At 42.5% G+C, this 22001-nt stretch overlaps 1 protein-coding gene across 1 annotated transcript in view; it reads right to left on the reverse strand.

Moving 5' to 3' along the window:
• The window catches only part of PLEKHM3 (pleckstrin homology domain containing M3), a 240107-nt gene that overhangs the window by 106512 nt on the left and 111594 nt on the right, over positions 1-22001 (reverse strand). The window contains exon 5 of the mRNA XM_082262028.1: positions 4207-4270. Within this exon, the coding sequence (XP_082118154.1) occupies positions 4207-4270 (64 nt within the window). The remainder of the gene's footprint in view (positions 1-4206; positions 4271-22001) is intronic.

The raw sequence follows: 22001 nt of genomic DNA on the forward strand, positions 1-22001 counted from the left end.
CCAGGTCCCAGATGCACGAACTGGTACAGCTGGTGAAAAAATGGCTGCAACCAGAGAAGCTGACAGGCCCGCAAATGGTGGAACGGGTAGTGATGGACTGGTACCTGCGGTCCCTACCAGATGACCTACAGCGCTGGGTAAGCCATGGCGACCCTGCAACCGCTGACCAGCTGGTAGAGTTGGTCGAAAGATACACTGTGGTGGAAGACCTGCTCGGGCCTGCCAAGCATCGGGAACCCACACATCGGGCAACCAGGCCAGCCACAGCACCTAGGAGAGAAGCTCCGCCAGACGTTGTCACCCACAAACCGGTATCTTCTTCAGCAGAACCACGGAGGTTGGTTCCTGTCCCAAGGATGGGAGACATACAGTGCTGGCGATGTCGGTCCTGGGGGCATACCCGGGCACAATGCCCACTTCAGGAGGAGCCTATGGAGTGTGGGACTGTTCGGAGAAGCTCTTTTTATGTGCAAAGAGCATGTGCCACCCATCTTGATATAGCGACCGGACAGTTTGAATGTGAACTATGGGTGAACCACCTTCCTGCCAAGGCTCTGCTGGACTCTGGTAGCATGGTAACGCTGGTACATACCAGGGTGATCGGAAGACTCGGCCCAGTAAGTAAGACTCTACGGGTAGTATGTATCCATGGGGACACCAGAGAGTACCCCCTGGTGCCAGTGACTGTTGCCTATGGTGGTACCTCTGTGACACAAGAAGTCGGGGTGGTAAGAAATTTGATACATGATGTCATAGTGGGGCGGGACTGCCCACTGTTTTTTGAACTATGGAACCAGGTACAGTGTGAACAGCCTGGACAACCAAGGGGACTGGGGACCCTCGACCTCGAAGGAACAGAGTCTGAGGGGTCCGGGCCTGAAATCCCCACAACACAACCCCCTGATGGGGAGGTACCTGTCACTAACAATGACATTGCAGAAAATGTTAAAGTGGACGATATTGTTTCTGTTTCAGGTCGCAAGACCGAGCTGACCTCTGAGGGGGGGGAAGTCTCCCCGTTACAGGTTATGCTGGGAGAGGATGATGAGGAACTCTCCCCACCACAGTCCCAGGTTGAGGCGAGTGAAGGGGAAACCTCCTCAAGGCCAGTGCATCCAGACCTGGACGTATCCAGGGGTGCGTTTGGCACCGCTCAATTGCAGGATCTTACCTTGGTCAATGCTAGAGAGCAGGTTTCTGTTATTGATGGGATCCCACAAATACCAGGTGCAGACCAGAGGTTTCCTCATTTTGCATTGAAAGATAACTTGGTTTATCGAGTGGCTGAAAGCCGAGGGGAAACTGTCGAGCAGTTGTTGGTTCCCCAGCCTTATAGGCGGATGCTTCTCGATCTAGCCCACAATGATGCACTGGGAGGACACCTGGGGGCAGAAAAAACAGAGGCCAGGGTAACTGACCGGTTTTACTGGCCAGGGGTAAAGGCCGAGGTTAAAAGGTATTGTGCGTCCTGTCCGACTTGCCAGTTAACTGCCCCGGTGTCCCATTACAGAAACCCCCTGGTACCCTTGCCAATTATCGAGGTACCATTTGAACGAATTGCAATGGATCTCGTAGGACCCCTGGTGAAGTCAGCAAGGGGGTACCAATATATACTAGTCATCCTAGACTATGCCACTAGATATCCAGAAGCAGTCCCTTTAAGGAAAACTTCCTCTAAGGCCATTGCCAGGGAACTGTTTCAAATGTTTTCCCGAACGGGGTTCCCCAAAGAAATATTGACGGACCAGGGCACCCCTTTTATGTCCAAAGTGATGGCGGACTTGTGCAAACTGTTCCAGATTAAGCAGTTGCGGACGTCCGTCTATCATCCGCAGACTGATGGCCTAGTCGAGAGGTTCAATAAAACTTTAAAATGCATGTTAAAAAGAGTGGTCCAGAAAGATGGGAAGGATTGGGATATGTTACTCCCTGCCCTGTTGTTTGCCATCCGGGAGGTTCCACAAGCATCAACGGGTTTCTCACCGTTTGAGTTAGTGTATGGGCGAAGGCCCCGGGGGTTGCTAGATCTAGTAAAGGAGACATGGGAAAGTGAGTCTTCCCCACACAAAACTGTGGTAGAGCATATCTCCCAAATGCGAGAGAGAGTGGCTAAGGTAATGCCGTTGGTGAGGGAGCATCTGCAGAAGGCTCAAGATGCCCAAAGAAGGGTGTACAACCGGTCGGCTAAAATCAGACAATTTCAAATAGGAGACCGGGTGGCCGTCCTAATACCAACGGTGGAGAGCAAGTTCTTGGCCAAGTGGCAAGGTCCGTTTGAGATAGTGGAAAAAATGGGGGAAGTGAACTACAAGGTACACCAGCCTGGGAGAAGAAAGCCATACCAGATCTACCACATAAATTTGTTGAAACCCTGGAGAGATAGAGAACAGGTGTCTGCAGTGATAGGTGTCCAGTCAGGGGACCCTGCAGGGATTGACCTAGTGCTGGTTGCTGCTACCCTGTCTAGGCCCCAAACCCAACAGGCAAAAGAATTTCTGCAAAGAAATAGGGACATGTTTTCAGGGTTACCTGGTCTCACCAATGTCATCGAGCATGACATTGTAACCGAGCCCAATGAAAAAATCCGGTTAAAGCCGTATCGTATCCCAGAAGCTCATAGGGTGGCAGTGTCTGAGGAGGTAAAAAGAATGCTTGAGCTTGATGTCATTGAAGAGTCGCAGAGCGAGTGGTCGAGTCCAATTGTGTTGGTGCCTAAACCCAACGGCACTCTTCGCTTCTGCAATGACTTCAGAAAGCTTAATGAAATCTCCAAGTTCGATGCATATCCTATGCCCTGGATAGACGAGTTAATTGAGAGGTTGGGTCCAGCCAGGTATATCACCACGCTTGACCTCACAAAAGGGTACTGGCAGATTCCCCTAACCAAGGAGGCCAGGGAGAAAACAGCCTTCTCCACCCCGGAAGGCCACTTCCAGTACAAAAGGATGCCATTTGGTCTGCACTCTGCCCCTGCCACATTCCAACGGGCCATGGATAAAACTTTACGTCCACATCAAAGATATGCTTCCGTCTACCTGGATGACATAGTCGTCTGCAGCTTTTGCGGTGATTAGTTACAGCAAAAGCAGATCAGCAGGTGCCGTCCAAAGGATGTCTGCCCGCAACCGCCCATAATTGGGAAGAGAGGCTTGGCGGAGCTATGCCTATGTAAACAAGGCAGAGCTTAGTTCTGACAACAGGGATGTGATGGATTTTTTCCTCTGCAAAGCAGGAAAAGAAAATACATCACATGCCTTATTAAAAGCACCTTGCAAAGTACTCAAAAACACTGGCTAGGCACACATTTAACTATTTGATCGCCCTAGATGTTTAACCCCCTTCCCAGCCAGTGTCATTAGCAAAGTGACAGTGCATAATTTTAGCACTGATCACTGTATTAATGTCACTGGTTCCCATAAAGTGTCAAAAGTTTCAGTAAGTATCTGATCGTCTGCCGCAATAATCGCAATTCCGTTATATGTCGCTGATCGCCGCCATTACTAGTATAAAGAATAAATAAATACAATTTTCAATATATATCCCATAGTTTGTGGACACTATAACTTTTGCGAAAACCATTTAATATACGCTTATTGGGTTTTCGTTTACCAAAAATATGAAGCAAAGTAAATATTGTCCTAAATTCATGAAGAAATCTGATTTCATTTTTTTTTTTTTGGATAGGTTTACAGTGCAAAAAATAAAACATGCAGTGGTGAACAAATACCACCAAACAAAAGCTCTATTTGTGGGAACAAAATTACATAAATTGTATTTAGGTACATTGTTTCATGGCCGCGCAATTGTCAGGTAAAGTATCGCAATGCTGTATCGCAAATAATGGCCTGGTCATGAAGGGGGGTAAATCTTCTGGAGGTCAAGTGGGTAAATAAAACATTCTGCTATGACCTCAGACCCCACGTCTACCAGTCTATTTCAATGTTATAATGTTCTTGGCTATAAAAATTCCATAAGGCGTTTTCCTCCTTGTGTTATAGTAATACAAAATGGCACCAGTAACATAGTACTGTATCATGGTACTGTGCAATGTTTAGGTACAGTACAGGTCATATCAAGCAACTCATAGAAATATAGCTGTTGTCAATAGGTATAACGCAAAGAGGATCTCTAGAATTCTACAAACAAAACCAGTGATAGATGCAGCAAATTAAAATATAAAACTTTGCATTTCAAATAAAGTAATACCTGTTGTAGGTCTGCTAGAGAATATAGGTGAATCTGTTGAAAAAGATATTCCCGGGGAAAAATTCTGAAATGACAAAAGGAGAAAACATTTTCAGTACACAGAAGTTAGAAAAAAATCAAGTTAGTGCACTGAATTGGCGTCCCCCTAAGAGATAACAATATCTTTGAAAATGTATCCTGCTACAGTTTGCCTAAACCTTACTTGTAAACTGTTTTACCAGGTTAGGATATTCATTTGTTTGCTCAACCTATACATTTTATTTTTAATCGAGTGACCCACTAGAATATATCTGCTGTTCTACCGACTCTTTATTTACCTTTTATGCAGAACAGTCTTCCCATTCTTTATTTATACAGTATATTTACATTACAAAACAGGTTAATTTGTTAACTGTAAAAAAAAAACTAAAAAAAAAAAAAAAACGTAATATTTTACAAAAAAATAAAATAAACCTGTATGATTTTTTGAAAGTGATAAATACATGAAAATTGGCGATAGGGTCTTGAACGTGGGAGTAAAAAACACCAGTAAAAAATGATTATGAGATTCGGTATGGAGCAGAGTTAAAATTGATTTAGTAAATGAAAAGGAATTGGCAGCACTCCAGGTTGAGTCAAAATCCAGATTTATTGACTGGACATCCAAATATGACAATCGTGACAAGGTAGACGCGTTTCACACACTGACTGTGCTTAATCATCAGTAATGATTAAGCACACAGTCAGTGTGTGAAACGCGTCTACCTTGTCACGATTGTCATATTTGGATGTCCAGTCAATAAATCTGGATTTTGACTCAACCTGGAGTGCTGCCAATTCCTTTTCCTTTATCAAGTTTTCACGGAGGCGAGCCGGGGCATGCACCGGTGTGAGTCATCAGGCAATTACACCACCTTGAGCAGTGAGTTCTTGTCTCTTCAATTAAAATTGATTTAGGAAGGACATTGTCTATCTCTGTCATGTTACCTTTATTATGCTTTATAAAGGACTAACAGAATCAAAATATTCAGTACAAAAAACTAAAAAGAGGATATACAACACTAAAATGACAGACACATTTAGAGATACACTGGAGCAGACAGTTTCAGAAATAGATTAGAAAAGCACGTAAAAGCTTAAAAATTCAATGGACTTCAGAAGGCAGTGAAGGCAGTAAAAGACAAACTGAAGTTTGTTCCCGAAATGCAATTTGGATGCATAAAATTTGAAGACTAATAATGAGGCCTGTCAACTGCCATTGAATTGTTCTGTCAAGCTACCACAGAAAAATTTTTAAAGAGAGGCCTGGTAACAAGGACTTCGAACATTTTCTGTCACGATGACTAAGAAAAAATGCTGGGTTAATGGAGATCAACAGACTGCAGTACTTCATCATCACTTAGGCACCTGCCAGTTAATTCCACTCTACAGGAGGATAATGCACCTTTGGCAACCCAGGATTAGGAATAATGACACAAGGAAGAAGATGGGGCTGTGATCATCGGTTACAGTGTGTCATTTATGAAAGATTTGACAGCATGTTATATTATGAATAAGTGCCCAAGTTCCCATAATGTGTGCCCGGATAGCCTTATTTTATTCTCTGCCGACATATGTTGCCCAGTTTGATGGAGAACTTTTGATCAATGGAGAGTTTTGGAGAACAATGCCAGACTAAATATGCTCTAACAATATTGCCACCACTCACTGAACTACCCGTTTTTCCCAAAATCAAATGTTAAAAGCAACTTTGCAGGAGTTTTAAAACAGTATTTGTCGAGTCAATGAATGGACTGAAGAGATTTTTCCCAGCATAAATATCATGGTCTTCTTGAAAGATGCAGACTTTTTCCTGTGCCACTGCTTGAAGAAAGTGTCTTCTAAAAACTGGCAGTAGGTTTGGGAGTTGATTTTGAGTTCATCTTCAACCGGAAAAGGTCCAACTAGCTCATCTTTAATAATACCAGCCCATAAGAGTACCCCGCCTCAACCTTGCTGGCATCTGATTCAAAGTGGAGCTCTGTACCCATACCGATCATGCCATAGACCCATCCATTTGGTCTGTCAAGAGTCACTCTCATCTCATCAGTCCATCAAACTTTTGAAAAATTTGTCTTCAGATATTTCTTGGCCCAGTTTTGATGTTGTAACTCATGTGTCTTGTTCAGTGGTGGTTGGGTTTCAGCCTTCCTTACCTTGGCCAGGTCTCTGAGCACTGAACACCTTGTACTTCTGGGCACTCTAGGCAAGTTGCAGTTCTGAAATATGACAGTACTGGAGGATAATGGGTTTCTGGTAGCTTCACGTTTGATTCTTCTCAAATCTTTGGCAGTTAATTTGCATTCAACACGTTTCTTGTGACCCTGTTAACTGTTTGCAATAAAACGTTTGATTGTTCTGTGATCACGCCCGAATATCTTATTAATTTCAAGAGTGCTGCATCCCCTTGGAAGGAGTTTTTAAAAATTTTGACTTTTCAGAATCAGTTAAATCTCTTTTTTGGCCCATTTTGCCTGAGGAAAAGAAGCTGCCTAATAATTATGCACACCTTGATATAGGGTGTTTGCCTCCTTAGGCCTCACCCTCAAATATTACACAAATACACATCATCTGATATGCTTAAATCCAATAAGCATTCAAGTTTATACAGCTTGGAGTTGGACAATATGCATAAAAATTATGATTTGGTCAAAATACTTACTTGCCTAGTACTTGTGCACACAGTGTAAAAATCTACAAATGTACATGCTTATTTTATACCTTTAATCGAAATCAGTTAATAGTTCCTATGCGTAAATGTTAATTCTTAAGTACAGTACCCTGGTATAACCAATCACTTCGGATTTCATTTGAAATATTCTAATCGGTTGATATAGGTTACTACGCTTAACAATTAGCACTTAAGAATAACAACTGTTCATTAAATAAAATCACATATTATTACAGTATATAAAAATATCCCCATATATAAAAAGTAATTAGTGTATAGAATTAGATTTAATGTGTATAAGTCTATGTTGGCTTTCTAAACTGAATATTTCACCCAGGAGAGGCAACTTCCATATACCTTGGGCCAATCTTGTTAAATATGTATGGTTGATGAACATTATTTTCATAGTTAGTCAGGTTGAAAAAAAGACACAAACCCATCTAGTTCAACCAATAAAAAAAAAAAAAAACAACCACCAAACAATCTTGTATACACAATCCTATACCCACAGTTCACACAGAGGAAGGCAAAAAAACTCCAGCAAAGCATGATTCAATTTGCTCCAGCAGGGGAAAAAATTCCATCCTAATCCCCCGAGAGGCAATCGGATATTCCCTGGATCAACTTCACCTATAAATGTGAGTACCAAGTTATATTATGTTTATTTAGGAAATAATTCAGGCCTTTTTTAAAGCAATCTACTGAGCTAGCCAGAACCACCACTGGAGCGAGTCTATTCCACATTTTCACAGCTCTTACCGTGAAGAAACCTTTCTGTATTTGGAGATAAAATCTCTTTTTCTCTAGACGTAGAGTGCCCCCTTGTCCTCTGTGATTACCCTAAAGTGAATAACTCAACACCAAGTTCACTATATGGACCACTTATGTATTTGTACAGGTTGATCATACCCCCCCCCCCTTACTCTCCTCTTCTCAGGAGAAAATAAATTCAGTTACTGTAATCTTCCCTCATAGCTGAGCTCCTCCATGCCTCTTATCAGTTTGGTTGCCCTTCTCTGCACTTTCCCTAGTTCTCCGATATCCTTTTTGAGAACTGGTGCCCAAAACTGAAGTGCATATTCCAGATGAGGTCTTATGAATGATTTGTACAGAGGCAAAATTACATCTCTCTCTGGAGTCCATGCCTCGCTAAATACGAAAAAAGGACATTGCTTGCTTTGGAAACAGCAGCTTGGTATTGCACGCTATTATTAAGCTAAGGATCTCCCAGAACACCCAGATCCTTCTCCACCATTGATTTCCCAGTTGTACGCCCTCTAGTATGTACAATGATTGCATATTCTTAGCCCAAGTGCATAACTTTACATTTATCAACATTAAACCTCATTTGCCACATAGTCGCCCAATTAAACAGTGCATTAAGGTTGGCTTGTAAGTTTCCCTATGATAAGCCAGCAATATAGTCACTCCTTCCTTTTATCTTAATAGATGCCTGCATGTTCAACTCTCCTCTAAGGACTTTTATGAAGTAGTGGCTCAGTGATGGGACCAGAAGATCTGGTGTCCATTTAGTTTTAAGATTTATTTTGATGTTTACTTTTTATTAAATCTTTATTTATTATTGCTTATCACTTGTTTGTTTCCAAAGTCTTTAGCCATTTTTCTACAAAACACTAAAATATTTTCTAAAATTAAAACAAAGCTCAAAGGGCCATTTATAAAGCTGTGAAGCTGACAGTAACCTATCAAATATTTGAAGCTTTGCTACCGATATGTCCTCTCTGTTCCCATAGACCAGCAGACATGCCAATACATGTAGTTTCATAGCTTTAACCTGCATAGTTATGCTGGTACCTGTTTTCAAGACTGGATATCCACCTGCTGTTAATTCAATTCGATACATGCCCAGCCCAACCAGGCCATCTCCCTTTCTATTTAAAGCTGATCTTCACATTTAATGTCACATTAACTAGTTTATTTTTGAACAGTTGGATTTGTTGGGCACTCTGTATAAACTGTATGTAGCCTTAGCTACATACAGTATTTATGTAAATCAAAAATAATCAGCGCAAGCCCACATTAAACAGAAAAAAAGAATCAATCAAAATTCTTGTGCACAAGGCTGCAAACAATCAGTGCCAAACACAAAAACACCTGTGAAAACTTAAAGAAAATAATATTGCTGCGCCAAGTCTTTCATTGGAGATAAATAAATATGTTTGGTGTAGGAAAATGTTATCACAATAACTCTAAATCAGTCCATCAACTATGATACTAAAGTGATAAATCAATTTCTGAGCCGTGATTATAAAATCAATAATATTAATAGTCCCAATCCTCAGTGAAAATAGTGACTGAAAGAAAATCAAAAAATCTTCATCCACAAACGTGATCAAAAGTGCTGCATGCTTCACTCCAGGTGCTCCTAGTGACGTGCAGGCTCCTCCCCCGCACGTCTGCACGTCATCACGTCGATTCACGGAGACCACAGGCAGCATTTGATGCAATGATAAGTCCGCACTGCTGAAGTGCTTTGAAATGTAAGTGCGATTTCACCATTTATGATTTAATAAATAGCCTTAAAATCAGAGAGCACTAGATCTTGCTTTTATTTTTCCACACCGATGCCATATAAACCTGGAGGGACTATCAGGAGGCGGTGATGGGAAGGCAAACCAAACTGCAGTCATTATCCCAGAGTGTGTATTGACTCTCAGGAGTCTGTTCCTAAGGTGAGCTGCTAATCTGTCACTAGGAGCACCTGGAGTGAAGCATGCAGCACTTTTGATCACGTTTGTTGATTTTCTTTAAGTCACTATTTTCACTGAGGATTGGGACTGTTAATATTATTGATTTTATAGTCACGGCTCAGAAATTGATTTATCACTTTAGTATCACAGTTGATGGACTGATTTGCTGCCGCATCAGGATCGGATCGCACAGCGGTTCACACTTGTGCGATCCGATCCTGTGCGAACTGCACGATCGCACTGCGATATGCGATCAAACTGGGGGTGTCGTTAAGATTACATTGACACCCCCAGCGGATCGCATATGGCAGTGTGAACTGCCGGGGGTGCGTGTGCGCTGCGGGAACAGGCTGCGAATTCGCAGCCTTCCCGCATCGCAATAGTGTGAACCGAGCCTTAGAGTTATTGTGATAACATTTTGTACACCAAACATATTTATTTATTTATTTATCTCCAATGAAAGACTTGGCGCAGCAATATTATTTTCTTTAAGTACATACAGTATTTAACAGTGTTCTGACAGTGAGACGGGAACTTTGTTTCCCATACAAAGATTCCTCTGATTAGCTGAGGCAGAGAGGGTGGCGGATTAAGTAATGATTTCCAATTAGAGGAAGAATTTACTCATTCAGAGAACACAAAGCTGCCTATGAATGGCTGAGCAGCACTCAATTTTGTCCTGAGAGTGGGAAGGGAAGTTCCCATCCCAGTGGCAGAACTCAGCGCTGTATACTGTATGTGCTGAGGTTACAGGCCGCTTATACAACATGCACAGCAAATAGTTTGTTTGGGCCAGCTTTGCCCAAACAGACTATTTTGAGTGACAGCAAAGGACATTGGCTTTAAAGTGATTGTAAACGAGCACCTTTTAAAACAAACCATTCAGTTTAAATAGAAATGAAAGGCAAAACAATTTTGTATAGATATAAAAACACATTTTAAATACTTTTTTCCCCTTTATAAGTGATCATATTCCCTCTGTTCTCAGCTGCATAAGATCTGGGGGGAGGAGAAGCAACAGTACACTGAGCTTTCCAGTAAATAGCTGTGCAGTGGGGATGTGTCAGGACAAGTCTGATCATTGGAGGAGAGCACACTGAGTTCCCAGCATAGCTAGAGAACTGACCACGATGTGTTCTCCTGCTTAGTGTGGTCAGTTTTTAATAGGAAAGCAGAGGGACTGATACGAACACCAGTGATTTCACATGAAGGGAGCATACAATGAGAACAGAATACTTCCTTATACAAGTACATGGTACAGCAGGCACATATCAGGAATATGACGTTTTGGGGTAACTAATGCTATAAGCTTGGCTTATTCCCTCACCAGGTCTCACTGTGATTTCCAAGAGAATATCCTAGCATCTCCCGTGTTTCTTGTCAGAGAAGATTCCTAGTTCCCCCTGTGATTCCTAGCAGAGTAAATTCCTAGTGTTTCCTGTGTTTACTAGTGGAGACATTTCCAGTGCATCCCTGTGTCCCTGGAAGATTGCTAGTTTACCCCCAGTACTTCCCTGTGTCCCTGGCTTCCTGAGAAGATTCCTAGAGTGACCTTAAGACTCCCAGTGTCCCTGACTTTCTTGGAGATTTCTGTACCCTGAGATTCCTAGTGATCCTATAGTTCCATCACCTTTGCTCTTGGTGTCTGTTTGCAAGCATCTCCAAGTGCCTTTCAGTGTGATCTCTGTACCCCCAGTGTTCCCAAGGTCTTCCGCTCTGTCTCTAGTGGCGCTCAGTGTGTTCCTACTTGCAACCTAAATCGTTGCACTTGTTTTTTCATTTGAACTTTCCAGTGTATCTTTGCCAGCTTTCAGTATTTTAACACTTCTTTGATTCCCTAAGAGTTTTCAGCTATTATTTGTTAGAATTATTTGTGTCTGCAGTCTGCTTGAGGGTCTTCCAAAGTATTTCTAGTCTGTTTCCTGCTAGGTGTCCCTGTGCACCTTTTTTTGTACCTAGAGATTCCGGTTTGTCTCTTTGCACTGCTACTCACTTTTAGTTGTCCTGCGTGTCTCTGGGCACATGTTCTGTGTGTGTGTCCATGTACACTTGCAAGCTTTGGCTATACTCCCTACTGTCCTGTGACCCTTGCTCCTCAGTACCGCAAGGGATTCTGGTCAGCCCTTACTTCCCAGTAGCTGCCAGCTCGGGTGAGCCAGAGAGCTGTAACCTGGAATCGTCTGCGGTGCAACCCATCTGCTCATTCAGGAGTTCTTGAGAAGACCAGGTGGTTTCTTAGACTCTGCCCCTTAACCCTTTCAAGGGCCCTTACCTTTTCTGTATGTGCCAACACACTGTGCTCTCCCAAGATAGTACCAATAGGTATCCTTCCTGTCCTAGACTTCATCTATGCCTCAACTGTATCCTGTGTACCAGCATTCCATGGGACCCCTGTGCATCTCCATATTCCTCATATATATTGTTATTCCAGTATTACTGTAAGCTTAGAATCTCACTACTTTAGTTAGTTTTGTATTTCTATTCCCCTAGGAGAACTGGACCCAATTGCTGTAAGTGTTTCTTACTAATATTCTGTGCCCTGCTTGCCTGTAAGACCAGCACCCCAGTAGTGCCCTATACTCCTGCTGTTCCTGTGAGACATGTATTCTCTACTTTCTAAGATCCTCGTCTCTGTGCTCCCCTTTACAAGGTCAGCTGTAGACTACATGGGTGCACTCTTGAAGCACACTACCATCCAGCACACAGGCTGCATGGAGTGACCACAAGCCCAAACATACAGTATGTGACATCCTCCAATTCATGACTTTGCAAACACTCTCTGCAGGTCAATATTAATTGATTCACCACCAGTAAATATTTGGTGAAAACCTTATCCACGGCTTTATAAATATACCCCATAGTCTCTATTTAATGAAGCACAGCAAACCTGTTCAAAACCTAAAATAAAAAGCAGGTTTAGATGTCCATATTTTACAGAGCAATAATTAATGTTGTAAGGTTCAGTTGCAGTTCCATTATTTCCATATGGCTCTTTAGCTTTATTACATTTTGGCTAAGTGGTTAAGCAGAACGTGTAAAAAGCATTACTTGTTGGTCTTGCAAGATGCTAGATCAATATCTCATTTACTGAAAATATATATCATTAGTCCTAGCCCAGAAGATTCATTTAGAGGAGGCAGTATTTGAAAACAGACTATCTGGTCAATTTAAACCAGACCAGGCTACATCTGGGTATCAGTGACTGATTTAACAGTACTTTTGCTAACTATGATCTGATTTTGTGCACCAGCAATTTACTTTGAGCTTCCCATTCAAATTCTTCACAGCTATATCTTTAGGTTCTACTTTTTGTCAGTTAATTTGGAATAATATTATTATTCAAAACCCTAAAAAGTAAAAAAGAGACATAAGCATGGGGCACCTGCAAATAACAGACTGACTGACCAGCACTATTCTGCTCCTTTAGGGCCCATTCACAGCAGTGCGGTAATGCATGCTACCATATTATGTTGGTGTGCTTAGATGATTTATGGACTTGTCTGTCTGTGCCTACGGATAACAAATTTAGTTTGGTAGAACAGATTAAAAAAGTTAGCATGAGAGAAAAGGATTTATGATGAAAACGGATAGTCAAGAAATTTAGGACTTGGGAACAAGGGTAGAAGCCAGACAGTCTAGAACCAGAATGGTTAATAAGATATATTTATTAATGACAGAAATGTGCCTGGAGGAACAAACGGTCACTTTACAAATTTAAACTTTCTTCTAGCCAGCTTCCAAAATATCACATGTGGGTGCACCTTCCTCTCCTCCGCATGAAGGATCTAATGATTGTTTAGTCTTGGGCAGGGGTAGACAAATGTAACCACTTAAGAACCGGAAGATTTTACCCCCTTCCTGACCAGGGGGTATTTTGTGATTCGGCACTGCGTGACTTTAACGGACAATTGCGCGGTCATGCGACGCTGTACCTAAACGAATTAGACGTCCTTTTTTCCCACAAACAGAGCTTTCTTTTGGTGGTATTTGATCACCTGTGCGATTTTATGATCATGCGCTATAAACAAAAAAATAGCGTCAATTTTGCAAAAATAACAATATTTTTCACATTTTTTTATATGAAATTCCCCCCCCCCCCAAAAAAAAAATTTAAAAATCAAATTTTTTTAACATTTTAAGCAAATTTGTTTTATGCTACACATTTTTGGTAAAAAAAAAACAAAAAACGCAAAAAGCGTATTTTGATTGGTTTGCGCAAAAGTTAATGTGTTTACTAACTAAGGGAAAGATTTTTGTCATTTTCTTTTTAACGCGTAATGGCGGCGATCCGCAATTTTTTTTGCGGGACTGCGACATTGCGGCGGACAGATCGGACCCTTGACTGACATTTTTGACACTTTTGGGGTTACCAGTGACATTACTACAGTAATCAGTGCTATACATATGCACTGTTACTGTAAAATGACACTGGCAGTGAAGGGGTTAACTTTATTTGAGAGGGAGGGGTTGTGTGTGTCCCTAGGGGCGTGATTCTAACTGTGATTGGCTGTGGCATCCGGGGTAGGAACAGTGATCAACGGTCCCACATAGTAGAACCGTATGATCACTGTTCTTACACAGGGGAGAATGACAGGAGGCTTGTTTACATCAACCGCCTGCCTTTCTCCCGCTCTAATGGACGATCGCGAGTGCCCGCCGGACATCGGGTCCGCCGGGCACACGCGCGTGGGGGGGTCCGCGCTCGCTCTTCAGAGCCTCACAGGCTAGTGACATACCCATACGTCACTTTGCCTGTGAGGGGCTGACCGCCGCAGTATATGTACTTGCGGCGGTCGGCAAGTGGTTAAGGAGGTGATGATCTACCTGAACAACATGGGAGATGTCAAAGATCACCAGGCATAGTATCGCCTCCTCACACCTGATTTAAACCTCTAATTGTCATGCTACCGCGTCGCAATTGCGTGCATTGCATGGCAATCACGGGTTTAAATCAGGTGGTGAGGAGGCAACATATTGCTACTTTAACTCTTTGTTTGCTATACTGCACAAGTTTGCAGGGCACTTGAAGATTGGCCTCATTCACTAGAATGGGTCATGCTTGGTGTTACACCCACCAACCATGACAGTGCGTTTAACTACTGCTGCAGCTGCGACATGTGTGGCAATTGCAGCTAAAGGGGGGTGTGGTTGGGGCAGGGGTGCTAAAAACATTTCTTAACTATGGGGTTTTACCACCCCCAAACTGAAAATTAACCCTTACTCTTCTGAGCCCTCTACAAGGCTGCTTTCACACAGTGCAGTGCAGTGCATTTGCAATTTTTCTGGGTTGGCTGTGCTTTGCCATAGACATCTATTATATCCTGGATATGTGATGCACTTTCTGAAAGTGCACCAAAACTCCCGCTTTCAGAAAGTGCACCAAACCCGCAGGATATATTAGAACTCTATGGCTAAGTGCAGAAAACCCACAGGAAAGCTGCAGGTACAGTGCACTGCACCCTTGGTGTGGGTAAACCACACCACATCAGCGTGAAAGCAGTGTTCTACTATTATGTCCAGTGTATTGTTTCACACTGACCTAAAGATCTCTTCTTTCCTGCTGCTGGCACCACTCTGGAGATAGTTAGAGAGGATAAGAGATAGAGTGCAGTTGGTATCACTCCACATGGGACAAGAGCTAGCACAACAGAGAAGCAATTGGCTTATGCGGCTCTTGCTCTGTACAGCTTGAACTTTATAAGTAGCCCATCTGCATCGGACTCTGATTCTCTGGAATAGTGGGTCAGCAAGTCCAGACCGTGATCTGCCAATCACCTGGCTGCGATCTACTGGTAGATCGCGATCTACAGATTACTGACCCACAGATTACTGACCCACAGATTACTGACCCATCGATCTAGGGACAGTAAACCTATCTTATTCCTCAGTCCACAGGCTTAATGCTGGTTATGGTATTCACTGCCAGTGCCACACAGCCACCCCTGGCTACGTGACTTCTCCCTTGTAGATGTCATCACACACAATGCAGAGCCGGCCACCACCCCTGGTCACATTGTATGCAATGACTTCAAGGGAGCGCTCACATTCCAGGCATGAGAGGGAGTAAAGAAGTGTGCCAGCTTTCAAGGTAACAAGGAATAGGAAAAGTATTTCTATGTATTACATTGCCTTAAATCCTTGGGGCCAGTTCACAACAGGTATCGCACAGGAACATGTTGTGTGCTCCTGTGCGATTCATATGCAGTGTGATTTGAGCCTATTCATTTTGAATTGCCTGTCTTGCACAAGACTGCACCAAAAGCAGTACATGCACTACTTTAAAAAAGACACTGCAAGAAGTACCATGAGATCTGGTGCAAGCAAACACACGGCATTTGTGACCTGTGTTTTTACTGTTGTTAACTGCAGTACATTTGAATGCGATGCGAGAAAAGCGCAAAGAATGCGGGTTTCCCACACCATGTTCTGGTGTGAACATTCACTAAAAGTGTTAATATACCAGAGTACTAACTTACTTTAGATCATCCTATTTTACCACATTAAAATATGAATTATGCATATATAACAGCAAAACGATTGCCCCAATTACATTGTGGAAGAGTTCATATAGCTCAGTCATGTGATATCTCTGAAATCAGATCTGAAGGAGGAGCTAGGGATAATCCTGTGACCAGAAACATCACATTAGGAAAAAGAGAGACTTTCCCCTTGCCAGTGCCTATTGTTGATGTTGCACTCATATGTTAAAAAAAATTATATAATAAAAGACTGGCACTTCTGACGTCACTTCCGGGTCCTGCATTCCACGCTGGTTCTCACAGTGGCGATCACTCTTCCGGCTTCCACCTTCCACGGGGTTCTCTCCTGCTGGCTGGCCCCAAATCTCCCATCAGCGTTGCCGCCTGATACAGAGACACCATTAATGGACAGAACCTGCTGGACACCCACTGCATGTTTCCTGGATACCGCAGGGAGTCAGTTACTTTCATTATACAGAGGGGCCTTCATACCTACTGGTTCTTGTAAGTGTTTTAGCTGCTTGAGGCAATAAATGCCTGTTTATACTGCACTTAGAAGTGCCTTCTGCTATTCCCCAACATTTTAAACTTCTCTAAAAAGTACAGTACCTATTTTAAAAATAATCACACTTAACATTTTTTGACTTTAATTCCACTTTACTATACAGGTGAAGAGCACCAGCATGTGTTTCTTGGAAGCTGACTAGATTTCAGTTTAAATATTGTTTACCCTTCCAATGGCATTCAAGTGACTTCAAGTGAAAAGAAGCAGAATTAAAGTGGAGTTCCGCCCCCCCCCCCCACTTCAAAAAAAAAAAAAAAAAAAAAAAAAAAAAAAGTAAAATCAGCAGCTACACATACTGTAGCTGCTGACTATTATTATTAGGACACTTACCTGTCCTGGAGTCCAGCGATGTCGGCACCGCAGCCGATGTTTCCATCGGCTGTCGGGTGCTGCCGCCGCCATTTCCGGTCAGGGAACCCAGCAGTGAAGCCTTGCGCATTCGGATTGGCTCGGCGGCAGGGGAAGGAGGAAGGGGCCAAACCTCCGAGGGACGGCACCGCCTCCCAGAAGTGGGGAAGGGTACCTGTCAAAAACAGGTACCCGTTCCCCCCTGAAAGGTGCCAAATGTGGCACCGGAGGGGGGGGGGGGAAGCAAATGAGCGGAAGTTCCACTTTTGGGTGGAACTCCGCTTTAAGCTGGGCATAGCTGGATTAAGTTCAGCTGGTTCAGCAGGCTGAATTTCGATTCATGTGTGGCCATGCCGGTTCAACTAAAGTTGACCGTTAGATCACCTTTTGTTGAACAAGCTTCTTGGAAAAAAAACTTTTTGATCTGCCAGCTGCAACTGGAGTCCAAGAGTCCCACTGTCTGATTACAATGTACCAGCAGAGGGGATTCCTCTATCCACCTCACTCATGTATGGAGGAATCCATTTGTTTTTATTTCATTCAGCCCACTGGCTGAAAAAAATAAATGAACCATCTATGGCCAGCTTTAGACGTTAAACACATTGCTCAATAAACCTATATCCACAACACATGATTGGATGTATGTTTTTTAAAAAATATTAAAAACATAAACTTGAGATTATTTACTAATGCGGTGTAAAAAATATTCATAGCGCTGCATCCTGTCAATATGGTTGCCATACATTATTGAGGAACCTTAGTCAAATAATATACAGATCTAATGTTCGAAATTACACACGAAAACCTAAAAAAACAAGAACACTATTATAAACAAAGCCACCATTATAAAAACATTATAAACACTGACAAATATCCGTCTCGTTGATTAAAACATGGTGGTAAATATTTGATAACCTTTAAGGAATACATCAGTCAACCACGTTAAGCTGTCATAGATTACATTTAGTTTTCTTCAGGGACAACACCTTTTAAGCAATAACCTTAACACATTATCCCAAGAGGAGCCAGTGCTTTGGGAGCTCGTCTGTCCTGCCTAATAAACTGTAGTGCCCAGAGTTTACTTGTTGAAATACCAGTGATTTAAACCATTTACAGCACGTTTCCCCAATATACCTATCTAAGAAGATATTGTAAATACGTGTTCCATTATATAGATTCCTGGGTTTTTAACTAAGAGATCCTAGGCCATCTGGAATGTTTCAGAGTGAGAACTACTGAAGACAGTAAAGCTTTTAGACTTTTGAGAATTCACTAAGTCCCAGTTGAAAAACATGCCTAAAATAGTTGTTGCTAAGTTTACTTCAGTGTGCCTTAAGTGGAATGGTTAATAGCACCATTCTGTGATGGAGGTATCACCTTTGCCAGCATAGTCAGTGCTATATATAAGCAGTGGCGCTGCCATCAAAACGATACAGAGGCACAAATGTATTAAGTCCCATCAATTTGCCAGATGTCAACAGTATTTGTCTGGAGTCCTATGAGTTTGAACCTTTAAAATATCCTTACGATGTATAAAAAGGCAGTACTTATTTTTTCAGTCTGTATTTGGGATATAAAGATAATTTGTGGTATATTTCGAAGTATGTGTAATTAAGATTTCGTTTAAAGGAAATTTTAAATATAGTGCTTACACGGTAGAGAAAGTTGAGGTTTCCCTCATTGTAACAATCAAACTTTCTAACCTGCCCTTGACCAATGACAGCAAGGCCCTGCTGTTAATGTGGGTACATTTTTATTTATGCTACATTGCAATCACACCATATTGTTCCTTACACATTAATAACTCAGATATTCCAAAGCTGCAACCATTCTGGATGCCTAGACAAGCTTGTTTCAACATGATTTTTATACGGAAGCCATGTGTATATGTTACCATAGAGATAAAGTTAATTCAAGGCAAGACATGATTTCATTGCAAGCTGAATATCGAAAATTAAAAGACTCATCGTGCGGGCATGGATTAACTGATGTGGAAAACCCTAGTATAAACATATAGATTTTACAGTCACTCCTTGCCCACTGCCCTATCAACTATTCTGATAAGATAATAAAACGTAAAAGTGTAGCGCTAAAAGTAAAAAATGATAAATAATGTCCAAATGAATAAACAGCTGATAATCACAATACTGTGTATATGAGAAAAAGGAAAACAATAGTGTCCAAATGAATGAGTCCCATAGAAAACTGGTGTGAAGTCAAATCAATCCGCATGCACAATAATCCAAGGGGGGATTCTTCCCGTGACACCAAGGGTATGTGGAAGAAAGGAACACCTCTGTGATGGTATAATAAAAGCAGCTTACCAGATTTCCATGGCTGCTCAACTTAATGAGTCAGCCTCTCCCAGCTCTTAATCAAGACCACTGAAGATCTGATATAGCATGGATGCTTATTCAGTACAGATGGACCACCTCTCAAGATGTGTAAAGGGATCAATACAGGATAAAATTTCCTCAAAATTTTCCAACAGTCATAAATGAATATGTAGGGAAAAAGAAAACGAAGCCCATAGCGTGATCCCGTTTAAAAATACAATCTTATTTATTTAAAATGGTCGCCTCCAGACTCCAGACGCAACGTCCACACGCCCCTTGCAACTTTCGCCGGCCTTTATTATCTTATTGCCTGGGATAACCTGCGGGACGCCGCACCTCCATCCCTTGGAATACCAATTGATTTGCCTTTTATTCATGCCACATTGTGAGTACCATTTTAAATAAATAAGATTGTATTTTTAAACGGGATCACGCTATGGGCTTCGTTTTCTTTTTCCCTACATATTCATTTATGACTGTTGGAAAATTTTGAGGAAATTTTATCCTGTATTGATCCCTTTACACATCTTGAGAGGTGGTCCATCTGTACTGAATAAGCATCCATGCAATATCAGATCTTCAGTGGTCTTGATTAAGAGCTGGGAGAGGCTGACTCATTAAGTTGAGCAGCCATGGAAATCTGGTAAGCTGCTTTTATTATCCCATCACAGAGGTGTTCCTTTCTTCCACATACCCTTGGTGTCACGGGAAGAATCCCCCCTTGGATTATTGTGCATGCGGATTGATTTGACTTCACACCAGTTTTCTATGGGACTCATTCATTTGGACACTATTGTTTTCCTTTTTTCTCATATACACAGTATTGTGATTATCAGCTGTTTATTCATTTGGACATTATTTATCATTTTTTACTTTTAGCGCTACACTTTTACGTTTTATTATTAATTTGAGTCATTGTTGGTTGATTTTGTGTTGGCTGCTGACATTTATCATTATTTCACTTATCACACTAGCGCGGAAATTTTTTTGAATTCTACTTATATTCTGATAAGATAAACTATTCTACCTTCAGCTCTAAGCCCAATTCATTTACTGACCCCCATGCACAGCCATGGGGCTGGGTGCGGATTCAGACACAGTAGGTGCTGTCAAAGTGTAATATTTCGGCAAATCCAGCCAAGCAGTTGCTCCACATGGGCACTGACCCTTTATTTGAGAGTACCCATGTTACCAGCTGTGGTTGTGCTCTGGTGTTGACAGCTGTAAGGGGCACGAAGCTGGTGGTAAATCAGTACTAGATCCGTGTTCTTGTACAAACTTAATTACATTTTTGCTGACTTGATCTGCAGTGATCAGCAACCAGTGAACTCCTGTAATGTCTAAATCAGACATCACTAAACAGCGGACCGAGGTTTCATTTAGAAGACAGCTCTTCTGTTCAGCCACCAGAACTTTGGTCATCCCCATCCAGCTAACATTGAAGGCAGGACACCTCTGGATCGACGGCGGGAGGCACATCAGTCTAGAGCAGGCATTGGAGGCAGAATAGTTCTGGATGGAGGGCAGGAGCTGTCAAGTAAACTTTTCAAGTTAACCTGTTGGTTACCAGGAAAGGTTGTGCAGCTCCTGATGTCCATCTGGAGCTGTCCTGCCTCCCATGTCAGCTGTAGACTGATGTGCCTTCTACCCTCCACCCGGAGCTGTACTGCCTTCAATGTCTGCTCTAGACTGATGTGCCTCCCGCCATCAATCCCAAGCTGTCCTTTCTCCGGTACCACCTGTAGACTGATGTGCCTCCCGCCTTCTGCCCTTTGTAGGTACTGTATGAGATGGTAGAGAACTACAGTATGTCACTGCTGTAAAGGATGTGGGGGAAGCAGAGGATTATGTGAATGAGGGGCCAAGGACAGGAATCTGGAGGAGGAGGGGGGTAATATAAAGGGGAGGGGCTGAGAACAGGAATGTAAAGGGGGTGAGGACAAGAATGTGAAGGGGGGGGGTGAGAACAGGAATGTGAAGGGGAGACGTTTGAGGTCAGAAATGTGAGGGGGGGGGGGTGAGGATAGGAATGTGAAGGGGAAGGGTGAGGACAGGAATATGAAAAGGGATGGGCTGGATGTTCGTATGTTTGCTGAACACACGAACACCCAGGGAGCTCGGCGGCAAGTTCGCCCCATAATGCACTGCACGATTGAAGTGCATTAAGTGCTTGTGATTGGCCAAAGCATGCACCTGACCTGCAAGCTTTGGCAAATCGCAGCACAATGTCCTGTCAGAGCCATGATTGGCCAAAGGCAGGGTGCCTTTAGCCAATCATGGCTCAGGGGCTAAGGCCACGCCCCACACTATATAAGGCTGCTGCTTACACGGCAGCCGTGTATAGTGTGTGAAAATAGAGGTTAGGTAGGTAGTTAGTGGATAGTGTGTTGAGTTAGTTTAGTGCAGTCAGTGTAGTGTTCAGGTTATACCCCACTTTTAAAATATATAGATATATTGTAGTCCTGGGTCCCCTTTCAGTGCTCCCCAAGTTTTGTGTCCCTGTCACTTATAGTTTGTGAGCAGTGCCATGCCAGACCAAGATTTCCAATTGACACTAATGTTAAAGACAGGGAGCAGTGCCATGTCAAGCGGACCAATATTTCCCATAGACGCCAATGAGCGCTGAAAATTGGCATAGGCAGGAAGAGGGTGAATGTGCCCTGTATT

This window comes from Pelophylax lessonae, assembly GCF_965119305.1.
Source record: "Pelophylax lessonae genome assembly, chromosome: 6".
In the NCBI taxonomy this organism is placed as follows: domain Eukaryota; kingdom Metazoa; phylum Chordata; class Amphibia; order Anura; family Ranidae; genus Pelophylax; species Pelophylax lessonae.